General features: G+C 44.6%; 1 protein-coding gene across 4 annotated transcripts in view; it reads left to right on the forward strand.

Moving 5' to 3' along the window:
- The window catches only part of RHPN1 (rhophilin Rho GTPase binding protein 1), a 974759-nt gene that overhangs the window by 13160 nt on the left and 948623 nt on the right, over positions 1-12976 (forward strand). For all 4 annotated transcript variants that reach the window (XR_007772628.1, XM_050940897.1, XM_050940898.1 and 1 more), the window contains exons 2-3: positions 2097-2212; positions 9130-9258. Coding sequence is in view for 3 of the 4 variants with exons in the window: in XM_050940897.1 (XP_050796854.1) it covers positions 2097-2212; positions 9130-9258 (245 nt within the window). In the remaining variant the exon portion in view is untranslated. The remainder of the gene's footprint in view (positions 1-2096; positions 2213-9129; positions 9259-12976) is intronic.

Genomic DNA, 12976 nt, shown 5'->3' on the forward strand with positions numbered 1-12976 from the left:
CTAATGTAAGCTAGTCTCAGTGGCTAAAAATAAATAAAAGTGATGCCTTTGTTTTGGGTTTTGACCTAATCAGAGCTATAGTGAGTCTTGAGAAGGCCTGAAAAGAGGAGGAGGAGGAGGAGTTAGTCTCTTATTCTAAAGCTATGGCTCTATGTGGTGGCTGGAAATAAGGCCATTCTGTTGCTCTGAAAGAACTTCACAAGAGAGATTCTGAGTGATTGTCCACTCTCAGTTCTGGGGGCCAGCATGTGCCCTAGGCAGAACTGAAGTAGGACCTGTGCTGGCTGCACTGGGGTGAAATTCACCCTATATGTGTAAACTGGCGTGGGTGGTTTTGTTGGTGCAAATTATCTGACATTAACATAAGAACAGCAGACTTCCAGGTCTCCATCTTAACACAACTCCCCTGCCTTGGACCCCTCCAAAAAACGCTCTTTATTTAAGTCCATGGCACCCCTAGGAGCACATTTCACCATTTATGTTCCATTGTGTGAGGAGCAATTCAATCTTTCTATGTGAGTAGAGCTTTTGTGTCACTGTGGAATCTGAGATCCTCCTCCTGACAGTGTTTCTGTTGGGAGTACCCGCTAATATTTCTTTCCCTCCCTTCAAGATAATGTATATTTACTATTCCCCAAAGTGATGATTAAACTTATAACAATTCCCTGCCTATAAAGAAACTGACTCAAAGAAATTTTGGGGGGGGGATGGGAGGGAGTGGAGGAGAGAATAAAAGAGATAAATGGGTTACATTTAAAAGTAATGCCCTGATTTTCAGAGTTGCTGAGCTAGCTCAAATCCTTCTGAATTCAGCAGGAGCTTGTCACCCATGGAAAATCAGGATGCTAGTGTCTGGGCTGCAGTTATAGATTTACTGTGATCTGAGGCTCCCAGGGCTGGTTTCCTAAATCTTTCATGCTATGGCCATCTGATAAAGTCCTGTAAAGGAGATAACATATATTATCTCCTGAGAGAGCCCATATTTTTTTAAACTACCTGGCTATCCACCTAGTAATCCGGGCAGTATAAGCAACAATGGTACTATAACACACTTTCAGAAGGCTCCGTTGTTTCCCAGAGCGCTTGAATAGCTGAATAACCTCAGTAGGTGGCTTACTGCAGTGATCGTCAGTGTGACTATTTGTTGTCATTTGCTGAAAGGGCTGAGGCATTTGAAATATCGTGCTAGTGTTGATATTAAGGGAACGGAGGTCAGTAAGTGGTGTCATTCAGTATTGTAGAAGGGAGTGCTAAGGTCCCGGGAGCAAGTGACTGTAATTAAATGATAGTTGGAACCGTCTGGGTTAGATGCAGATTTCTAAGAATGGTGCAGATAAAGGGAAGAGGGGGACTGAAATATTCAGTAGGTAGCAGATAGCAAACCCTCCTAAAATTAAGGCCTTGTCTAGATTGCTACTTATTATGCTGACACTTTTTTGCTCAGGGGTGTGAAAAAACACCCGCCCTGAGCCATGCAAATTTCAACACTGTAAAGTGGCAGTGTAGATAGTGCCCCGGGGCTGGGAGCACGGCTCCCAGTGCTGGTAGCTATTCCCCTCATGGAGGTGGTTTTATTACAGCCCTCCCAGCACTGGAGCCGCAGCGCTTTAACGTCGGCTGTGTAGACCTGTTATGAACTACTGTGCTCCTTTGTTATATGGTTATTGGAATATAGTATTTCTTAATGGGAGTGTTGTGCAAAGAAATCCTCCATCTTTACAGCCAATGTTGTATGAAACACAGCTTAGTACACTCGAAGTACTAGACCTTATTCTCTCAGAAAAAAAAGGAACTAAAACTACACTTCACACCATATGTTTATTATTGAGCCATGTCATTGTCCTTGGCACTTTGACACAAAGTGAAGAAAGATGATCAGACCTGGAGGAAAGAATAGCAGAGGCTTTTGTTTTAAAATATTATCTGTTGACTCGCTGCTTGTGGGCAGTGCAGAAGCAATGGGTCTCCAGAGTGGATTTGAAGAAGAAACAGATGAGACTGGTGGCATAGCAGGGTGGGATAGAAAGGCTGTTCTGTTTGGTGAAGATGTCCTCTTTGAACAGGATATATTGTGACCATCTTTTTTCTCTTAGCAGGGCTGTGATCCCTTTGCACAGACCCAGCGCAGCAAACTGCAGCACCGCCGCGCACGAATTAACCAACAGATCAACAAGGAGATGAGAATGCGAGCTGGGGCAGAAAACCTCTTCAAGTGAGCGTTGATCCATTTCCAATGCTAGAACACTTGTGTGCTGAATTGCCTCTGAGCTTAGACTGATTGTCTCCTGCTAGAGAGGAGCATAATGATATGTGCACTAGAAACATGTCCGTTTGTTCGCTTACAAAGACTAGTGACTTGGGGTTACTAGGCTATCTGTATTGGAGAGGGGAAGAGTATATTCTGGATATTCTGTCACTGTTTCCTGTACTGGTCAATTGGGGGATAGATAAGGTGACTGAGTAAGACTCTCCCTGTTAATTATGAGTCTGTTGGTGTGGGCTTTTTCCCTACCTCCTTTTGCAGCATGACTAGAAACCGGAAAGGAAGAACATAACCCTGTGCTGTGCTGCTGACCTGGTAATGCTTTATTGGTGGCTTCAACTTCTGACCACTTCTCACCCTCCACTTCTGCCTGGTGGGCTAATGTGCACCATGGGGAAGTGATTTCTAATAAGCATACTAATATGTTGTGCATTAATTGGTCTGTGTAGACCCTGCTGCTGCTCACTAGGGAGCTCGTAGTATGCACCAGCAGTGTCTACACGGACCAATTAATGTGTAACATGTTAGTGTATATCAAAATCACACCCCCATAGTGCTCAGTAGCCCACCATATAGACAAGCTCTAGGTTGCTCCTGGATGTTATGCCTCATCTAATTAAAAAGACTTAAAATCTTGCTGTGTTCTTTTCTGCATGACCCTGCTTCATAAAACCAAGGAGAAATGTTCAATGTCAGCAGGAATGTGCCAGGCTGTGCTGTTTATATCAAAATCCTGAATCGGAGTGATGATACTTGCCATTCATAGGGCATCCAAGAATGTGGGCAGCAAGTAGTTCCACTCCTCCTAACATAGGCATTTCAAATCCAGCATAGGGCAAAAAGAGTGAGGGAGCTAGAAGGAATGCAAGGCAAAACACAGGCAATTTAATTACTTTGTTGGGGAGTATCAGGAGCACTGGGTCAAGTTAGGAAGCAAAACACCCTGATGTTGCTCTTTTTCAGGCCGCTGAAGTGTTTGGCTCAGCAGTTTGAACCCCTTTCCCACTGCTAACTTTCTTTGGCGAGCCTGTTTTTGAGATTAAACAGGTCCCTTCTGAGCAGGGATTGGCCATGAAATCTCAGATTTTGAAGTTATTGAAGTTAATGGAAAACCAAAACTTGACTCATAAAATCACCTGAAATTAAGCCATTTAGTAAAGTATTGCTGTTTTTCCATGGCTTTAAGAATGTGACCTTGTTCTCCAGTGATTAACACTAAAGACTTCTAGGCCTTGTCTACCAATGCAAACCCAAAATGTAGTCAAGGAAAGCTGTGACTTGTACTAGTTGGTGGTGCTTACCGTTGAGCAGGGTTTACAGCTATGTGGGTGGCTGGACATTAGCTGTTTGGAGTTAGGACAAGTTCCCATTGTAGACACAACCATACTTCTTAAAATGATCTGTTTGGAATGTCATTCCTCTTTTCTAAGAAGCTACAGTGAATGCTGTGTTTGAAATAAAATGCAGTTTTGTTGCATGGTGTAGTAGGTTTTGTTTGATGGATAAATAAACTGACTGAGACAGTTAAACAATGAAAGTCCTTTTCCTGTCTTGTTCAAATACCACTGGCTCAGCAAAGTAATTTGAAGTGATTAAGAGGTTGGCAATAAACCATATTTTTAATATCTCTGTACAAAGAATTAACTAAGCAAACATTTGATAACTCCTCAGTTTGACCGGGACTCATGGTTATATAAGGTATGTTCTTAATCAGATCAAAATGCACCCTTGTGCAGAGTCTAGTATGAAAACTAGAAACTGTTTTAAGCAGTGCATTGGCCTTGTGCTGACATTCTGCACAAAGGTAAATTTCACCCTTAATGAATGGTTGGCCATTCCCTGGGGGGTTGCACCAATATATGGGAGGTACCATGTCCTAGCTAAGATGGATACATTCAATACCAGACCTTTCTGAAGTGCTGCTGCCTAGCTAATTTCATTTGCTAACAGAATATAGTCTGACCTTTAACCTATACACTTGGTACTTTAAAAGGCTGATTTTTCCCAAAGCTGAAAAAAATTGGGCAAAATTCACTGGGAGTAAACATTTTAGATGTAAACATGTAAGTGAAAACTCAGAGCTAAGTGTTTTCATATATCCAAACCCTCTTCCCCTCCCTCCCCAATTCTGTATTCATGAAACAAAGCCTCTTCCGTTACAAATCCATCCTGGTTAAAAGGACGTGAAAGTAACAATTTAGAAAAAATGGGAGAAAAATAAATGGGTAAGCTGATAGCAGAGAATACAAACCAGCAATTAGAAATTGCAGATAATTGATAAAAGAAACTAAATGTCAATAAAAACAATCAATGGCCAGTTACAGACAATAACAAATAATTCTTTAAATATATTGGGAACAAATGAAATCAGCAATGGCATAGACAAGTATGGGAAAATTCTCAATCTTGATGCAAAAGAGGCAGAAGTATTCAATGACTACTTCTGTTCTGTACTTGGAAAGAAGTAGGATGATATAAGGCGATAATTCTGTCAGTAACGAAGGAGGATGTTAAACAGAATTGGCCGAGGAGCTCTCTGAACCACTTAACGTTATTTTTAACAAAACTCGGAACACGGGGGAAATTCCAGAGGACTAGAACGGTAAATGGATGACCCAGGAAAATATAGACCAGGTTATCCTAGGCAGGCAAAGTTATGGAAAGGCTGATATGGGATGCAATCAGTAAACAAGTAATAGATGGTAGAATACTTAGAACCCCTGTGCTTTGAGGTGGTTTTATCTGTTACTGGATTGTGGCATTTGTGAACACAACTTGCCAGAGGCTTAGCCCTGAGCTAGGCTGAGGTATATGGCCTTGTCCTTTTTTTGACTGCACTCAGCTGAATAGAGGCCCAACTTGATTTAGCATGAGAGACTAGAACATGTTTCAGCAGACAGTTTAGGTGTTGTCAGCTTTCCTCTGCCACCAGGTTCTCTCTTCCTGTTTTGTTTTTTATTTTTTTCCTGAGGGCTTGGCTACACTGGAGAGTTGCCTTGTTGGTGGTGGGTTTACAGCGCTGCAACTTAGTAACTGTCCACACCTGCAAGGCACATCCAGCGCTGCAACTCTCTGGCTGCAGCGCTGGCTGTGCACCTGGTCTGCTTGGGGTGTAACAATTGCAGTGCTGGTGATGCAGCGCTGCTCATCAAGTGTGGCCACCAAAAGCGCTGTTATTGGCCTTCAGGGTATTAAGAGGTATCCCAGAATGCCTGCTCACAACAAACTGGAAGAATGGCTGAACTCCAAGCTCTCCCGAGCTGCTTATCTAAAAAACAAACACAGCTCCTGTTTGCTGGAGCGAGCGAGCGGAAGCAGGCAGGGGAATTGCTTTGAAAGGTTCACAGCTGTTTGCTTGATGAGAGAAGTCACACGGCAGAGGGGGCAGGGGGAGTCCATGTTGAGCAGCTGCTTATGTGGTCTGAAGGCTATTTAGGAGTGCATAATTTGCATTTAGTGAATAAGAGAGGGGTGGGGGAAGGGCTCGAAACTTTTAAATTGATTGCAGGTTGGTGATGTGTTCCAGTCCTTAGAACTTGCAAGGTAGGGAGCTGACAGATCCAAAAATCCTCTCTCTCTCTCTCTCTCTCTCTCTCTCTCTCTCTCTCTCCCCCCCCCCCCCCCATCCCCCTCTTTTGAAAAGCACGTTGCAGCCACTTGAACGCTGGGATAGCTGCCCACAATGCACCACTCCCAACAGCGCTGCAAATGCTGCAAATGTGGCCACACTGCAGCGCTTTCCCTACACAGCTGTACGAAGACAGCTGTAACTCCCACCGCTGTACAACTGTAAGTGTAGCCATACCCTGAGCTGATAAAGGTGCAATTAGCTTGAAAATCTGTCTCATCAAAGCAGGCGACTCATTGCAGCTGAAATCCTTTCTTCATGTTTACATCTGCTGATGTTAAATAAATGGGAGAGAGAGCAGGGCATTCAGCAGGATGCTGCTACTGAGTGACCAGAGAACAGACTTTGAGCTGCAATATATTGCTATTTGCACTGGAAAGGCTGCACTTTTCATATCTAAGAATTACACCTAAAAGAGCTAAAAGTTACGTGTGTAAGTGTGGAATCTCAGTTGAAAGTGTGTATATGTAATAAGATTTGAGCCTGTATTGAAGATACTGGCTTGTCTGGTATCGCAGGTACTCTGTGGCGGAGGCAGGAACAGAATCCAGTTCTCCAGAGCAGCATTCAGTGCCTTGATCTTGAGACCATGCTTTCTCTTCGTGAAATCTCCTGCCTTGTTCACCACACACCTTCTAACAACTGCAGCAAATGAGGGCAGAGGTCCTACAGACAAGTCTCCTTCACTGCACAGTGCTGATTAATCCCCAAAGCAGGCCCATCCTGTCCACTGAGTAAGGCAGGGGTCCTGTTGAAAAAATAGTGTATGATCATGTAATTAAAGACCATCATAATTAGGTGCAGAAGAATTAGGGTTTTATTGTTAAATGTCAATTTCACCATACACACACAAATCGGCAAAAAGTCCATCAATGATAGAAATTTAGAGAGAGGTACAGTAAGACAAAATGCTGTTTGAACGTTTTGACGTAAGGATTTTTACTTTATATATTTCAACATGTTTGTTTTAACAGTTATAAAGCTTCAACTTCTGAATCTCAACATCAGTTGTTATTGTCTGCTCCCCCTATACTTTTTCACAACTATGAAAATTTAAATTGATAAATAGAAAAAATGCTTGAAAATAAACACATCTGTCCAAATTTTAAAAAATAAAATACGGATTGAGTTCTGCCAAGGTTAATCATGGTGAATGCACACAAGGGGCTGAAATAAGGTTGTTGCACAGGCAAGCTTAATTCTGATGTTTTCTGATTTATGAGGGCTTGACTTTGCAACCTGAATGTTCTCTTAGCAATTTTTGTATGATCATGCATATAGGGACAAAACAGCAATGCTTTCTAATGGGAAGGTCACTGGATTAGAACTCAAGAGACCTGGGTTCTGTTTCTGGCTCTCCCACTGACTTGCTGTGATCTTGGGCTACTCAGTTCACCTTTCTGAGCCTCTGTCTCTCTCTTCCCATCCCCTCTCTTGTCTGTTTGGATTGTAAGCTCTTTAGGGCAGGGAGTGTGTATTTTCATACAGTACCCAGCTCAGTGGGGCCCCAATCTTGCTTGGGGACTCTGGGTATTAGTGTATTATGAATCATTAATGATAAGTATGAAGACATCCTTTTATTATCTGTAAGGGCCTGGCATGTTCCCTGCCTCCATCCCCCTCCAATTTGCATTCTGTCATATGTTCAAACCTGATGTTATGAGGCAGAAAAAAGCATGATTTTAAAATGCCAGGAAACATTTTTTTTTTTTTTTTTTTTTAAGGTAAGCTTGCCCCTATCCCATGTACTGGGTGGCCCTAGACCTGTGGTTTTCAACCAGGGGTATGCCTACCCCTGGGAGTACGCAGAGGTCTTTCAGGGGTAAGTCAGCTCATCTAGATATTTGCCTGGTTTTATAACAGGCTCTACTGGGATCCTGCAGGAGCAAAATAACAATTCAACAAACAGTGCAGGACTGAGTGGGAGTGAGTATTGCAGGGCAGGACCGGAGCGGGATTTAAAAAAATAGTCCTACTGCACTGCAAACACAAATGCCCTATCTAGCAGCTGCTGCTCAGTGCCTCCACCAGCAATAGCGCAGAAGTAAGGATGGCAATACCGTACTGTGCCACCCTTACTTCTGCGCTGCTGGTGGTGGTGGTGGTTTCAGAGGTGGGCACCCTGCCAGCAGCTGCTGCTCTCTGGCTGCCAAATGACAAGGCTCACAAGTGAAAAACCGGCTCCAGAATCACACTGAAATGGAATTACAATATATATATCCCCATTGGTTTTATTTAATAATTATATGGTAAAAATGAGAAAGTAAGCAATTGTTCAGTAACTGTGTGCTGTCACACTTTTTTGTATTTTATGTCTGATTTTTGTAAGCAAGTAATTTTTTAAGTGAGATGGAACTTGGGGTATTCAAGACAAGTCACCCTCGTGAAGAGGTTACAGTAGCCTGGAAAGGTTGAGAACCACTGCCCTGTTCCATACTGTGGAATTCTGAGAGACTCCCGCAGAATTAAATACCAGTACTTGCCCATGTTTGTCTTTTTAAACTAAATACTCCAGTTTGAGATTGTGTACAGCCTCACTTGAAGGCAGTCTGAAAGCTGCTTTGCTGCTGCCACCTCTAGCACAACAGGCCACTGAGGCTGCTGGGCACTCCTAATTGCTAGGCTGGGGACACTGATGGAAATAAATATCCCCTAAGAGAAGCTGAAGTGGGTCAGGATACCATGTCCCACTGCAGGCCCAGCTGCGTCACACAGAGCCTTTTCCTCCTCCTTCCCCTCCTCCCACCGCCAAGTTGCTCTTTTGTCTTTCAACCTCTGTCTCAGCCTGCTAACTCCTTTCTTTCCATCATTGGTCATAGGTGGAAAGTCTTCAGCCTCTGGAAAGCTTATGTTCCAAAATGCATTTTGTGAAGCTCGATGGAAGTACCAAAGGTTGTGTAGTGGTTAGAGCAGGAGTCTAAGAGCAAACATGCTTCCTGGGTTCTCTCCCAGCTCTGTCACTGACCCAGTGTGAGAGATCTGGGCATCTGGGTCTCGATTTCTCACTCCAAAATAGGAATAACATTTCTCTACCTTGCTGGAGTATTCGGCAGCTTAACTCATTAGTTTAGAAGGCATCTTGAGAGACTCTGAAATAGCCTATGTGCATAAAGTGGTGCATGTTCTTCTATTGGCAGCAGAAGGCTTGTGGTTTGAATGCGGTAGATCAGTGGTTTTTATCTTGTGGACCACTTCCTAAGACAATTGCTCCTGTGTTCTGTCTCCTTTTTATTTTCAGGGCCACAAGTAATCACAAAGTAAAAGAAACAGTAGCCTTGGAGCTTAGCTATGTTAATTCCAATCTGCAATTGCTGAAGGAAGAACTAGAAGAACTGAACAGCTGTGTGGATGTATACCAGAATGACAGGTAAGGTTTATCGAGAGGCAGGTCACCAAGCTGAGCAAGAAAGTTGCTAGAATTGCAGGGCCCAGGAAAATGGAGAAAGTGGTCAAAGCCTAAGTTCCCTCTAAGGAGCCTGGAGAAGAGAGATGTAGGAGGTGAACGGGGAGCAAATTGGGGTGTGCAGGGCTGCAGCAGGGAGAGGCACCTCTCCTCTAAGACCGCTGCGGTGGGGAGAGGGCTGGGGGAGTCCTCTCTCCCTGCCGCAGCCCCGGGGAAGCCTGCACCCCAAACACCTCATCCCTGGCTCTACCCCAGAGCATGCACCCCCAGCCAGAGGCCTCACCCCCCTGCACCCCAAGCCCAACCCTCTGCTTTAGCCCTGAGCCCCCTCCCGCACACCAAACCCCATATCCCCAGCCCCACCCCAGGGCCTGCTCCCCCAGCCAGAGCCCTCACCTCCTGCACCCCAACCCTGTGCCCCAGCCCTGAGCCCCCTCCCACATGCCGAACCCCTCGGCCCCACTCTCACCACGTATCACCTCCATATTGGTGCACATAACAAAATTCATTCCGCACAATCATCTAAAAAAAGTTAGAATGAACACTGATCAAAGCCCTTGGAAATCAGGTGTGCTAGGCACCCAGGTGCCAAGACACCATGGTGATAGGCATAATATAAATACCCTGTACTTAGCTAACAATATGCTCAGTGTGCAGTAAGCCTCAATACGTTTGCACAGTGGAAGCTGGGGCCCATTCCTCAGGAAAGTTGTGGAGAGACCTTCTTACCTCATGCCTCCTTCACAGTAGACATTGGGGGGTGTGGCTATGGGTGAAATGGATGTGGTCTGTGTGTATATGTTGTATATGCAGCTGCCCATATAAGCAACGGTCCCTACATGCTCTCCCACACAAATTATACCCCTGCTCCTAGCTGGAATACAGCAGGCAAGGAAACTGAGAACTGGGCTGGATTTGAGGAGACTACATTGGCCTTATTAATACAGTTCCTGCCATTTGCACATTTGGGGTGTCAGTGTTGTCTCGCTTCCGTGTAGCCAGTGGGTACCACTGGACTGAGAGTTGGGAGATCTGAGGTCTGGATCAGCCCTTCCAATGACTTGCTCTGAAGCGTGTCCCTTATTCTCTCTCTGCCTGGGTTTCTCCATCTGTAAAATGGGGATAATAACCATGAGGCTTTATCAGCTAATGTTTGTAAAGTGCTTTGACATGGATGGTGCTTTACAGGTACAGAAGGCTGATACATTTAAAACCTGCATTACTACTTGTGTATCAGAAATAATCTCTCCTCAAACCAGGGGATATGTAAGCAGAATCCCCCAACACATGATTTGCTCTGCAGGAGAAGCTTGAGTATGTAATGAAAGTAATTAAAAACATTCCTACCTAGGTGCTTAGCCTCCTTTTCTTGCTGCTTTGCTTCTTGTGAAGTGAATTATTGACATGCTTTTATTTCCCCATTTGATTTTTTTTTTTTTTTTGAGGCCAAACCTTTCATTAATTGCAGCACATGGTTGCTTTGAGATGCTTACCCAGCAACCTCATCTGCTTGACTCACAGTAGAGGTAGTTCGAGCACCCTAGCCAGCAGCAAGCTAACATGCTGGGACGTCTCAGCGGAGCTGTTTATCTAGGTGAGAAGGGAAGAGATGCCTGAGGTATAAAATATCCAGGATGGTGCAGCAGTCTCAGAGCTTGAAATGCTACCCCCCCCCCCATGTGCGCACACCCTGGTTCACTCTAAAGCAATTCAGTGAGTGCTGCCTATTTAGCTGTCTTGATGTTAGCAGAGGGGAGGTTTTATGCTCCAAGAAGGTTGCCTGAAAGCAATGGTAAAGTATGAACTGCTCTCAGTTTGCAGCTCGTTATATAGTGCAAGTAAAACAGAGCCTCTCCCCCAGGGGCTGCCTGGGTGGCCTGCCCATATGCTGGGCACACAAGAGCTAGATTTAATAATGTAGGGGAACACCCTTATCTCCCATCAGGTACCACACAATGCCTTCTGAATGCAGCTAACTGTGTCCAACAGTGGAGTTTTTTCCTCTTCCCCAGTGGTATGCAACCACTAATATCGAAAGGCCAGATGTTGCAGCCTTTCCCCTCTTTAGTGCTTGTCCAGGTGATTACTCACCTGATTCAGGTAGCTGAATTGAGACTACTTGCATAAAAGCTGCCTGAGGCGACTAAGGGTTTAGAATCGATCCCTTGACTCAGTCATCCAAATTAGTAACTGATACAGGTGATTCCTAACCACCCCAGGCAGGCAGGGGATATCATTCTGCTCCTGTGCTAATGTGACTTCCTGGCAAGTAGTCCTAGGCCTTGTCTACACTTCCACCTTACAGCGCTGAAAGTTTCTCGCTCAAGGGTGTGACACCCCCACCCTACCCTCACCAAGCAATGCAAGTCTCAGCACTGTAAAGTGGCAGTGTAAATAGTGCACCAGAGCCGGGAGCCGCTCCACTCATGAGGGTGGGGTTTTTTTATAGCTCTGGGAGAGCTGGTGCTGCAACTACACAGCCACATTAAAGTGCTGCCACAGTAAGAGATGTCTGCACTATGCAGCTTTTAGCAACACAACTGTGTCGCTAAAGCCGTGCTGCTAAAAGGCGGGCATTGTAGCCACTGTTTATCAGCTCTCCTGCCGACAAAAAACTTCTACCCCCAACGAGCAGAGCAGCATTAGCTTTGTCAGCAGGAGAGTGATCCTGCTGACAAAGCATTGTTCATGCCTTTTTTTTGGCAAAACTTCTGTCTTTCGGGTGTGTGTGTGTGTGTGTGTGTGTTTTAAAAAACAAAAACAAAAAAACCCCCCACACCTCTGAAAGACAAAAGCTTTGTCTTTCAGGTGCCAGTGTAGACATAGCCTTAGTCTTTGTAACTGCCCTCAAAGGTCCTGTTTTCTGTAGTTTCAAAAAACACCAGACAAAATCCTCTTTGTTTATTTTGTACTATTGGATCAAACTGAAATCTCATTAGTGAAAAAGTGATAACCCCTTTTCCACACTCATTATAGCTCTCAGGAGGCTGTTTATTCAGTGACTGAGTAAGTATGAACAGACCTAGATGTGCATGTTTGTTTTTCTCTTCCTTTCCCCCCACCCATTTTTCATGACCATGTGATATTTCAGAAACTGCTGATAAGCTCTTAGTGTTAATGACAGACCTGGGTTAAATAACCTGTTATTGTGTAAACACTGACTGTAATGGTCCTGACCCTGTGTGACCCCCTCCAGATCTCACTCCACTAGCCTTTCCTGCCTCTTTGAACCAGTCCTTTGGGAGGCTCTGTGTGTTTGCGCTTGCATGTCCCTGTAAAGAGGATTAGATAAGTTCCCAACTTTAAATAAACAATTGTAGGTCCATTAGGCAAGTTGTGGTTTGTGCAAAAGAGGAGGTCTGATGGAAAAAATCTCAATCTGCTGATTTACACCGCAAAGGGGCCATCACTGAAGCAGCTAGAAGTGGGATTATAATTGCTTGGGGCTCACTTTGCTATACTTGCTCATCTGTACAGGAATCTTATTTGCAGATATAACCATGGACTTTGAAGGGGCACTTGTATTTAGTTAATACTCTCTAGAGGGGGAGGGGAGGGGAGGGAGAGGATCCCAAACCAAACCTTGCTAATCGAGGGCTGTACTTTGGGGGCCTCTCACACCTGGTGACTTGGGCCTTGGCTACACTGGCGCTTTACAGCGCTGCAACTTTCTCGCTCAGGG

Source organism: Gopherus flavomarginatus, chromosome 2 (assembly GCF_025201925.1).
Source record: "Gopherus flavomarginatus isolate rGopFla2 chromosome 2, rGopFla2.mat.asm, whole genome shotgun sequence".
Lineage (NCBI taxonomy): Eukaryota > Metazoa > Chordata > Testudines > Testudinidae > Gopherus > Gopherus flavomarginatus.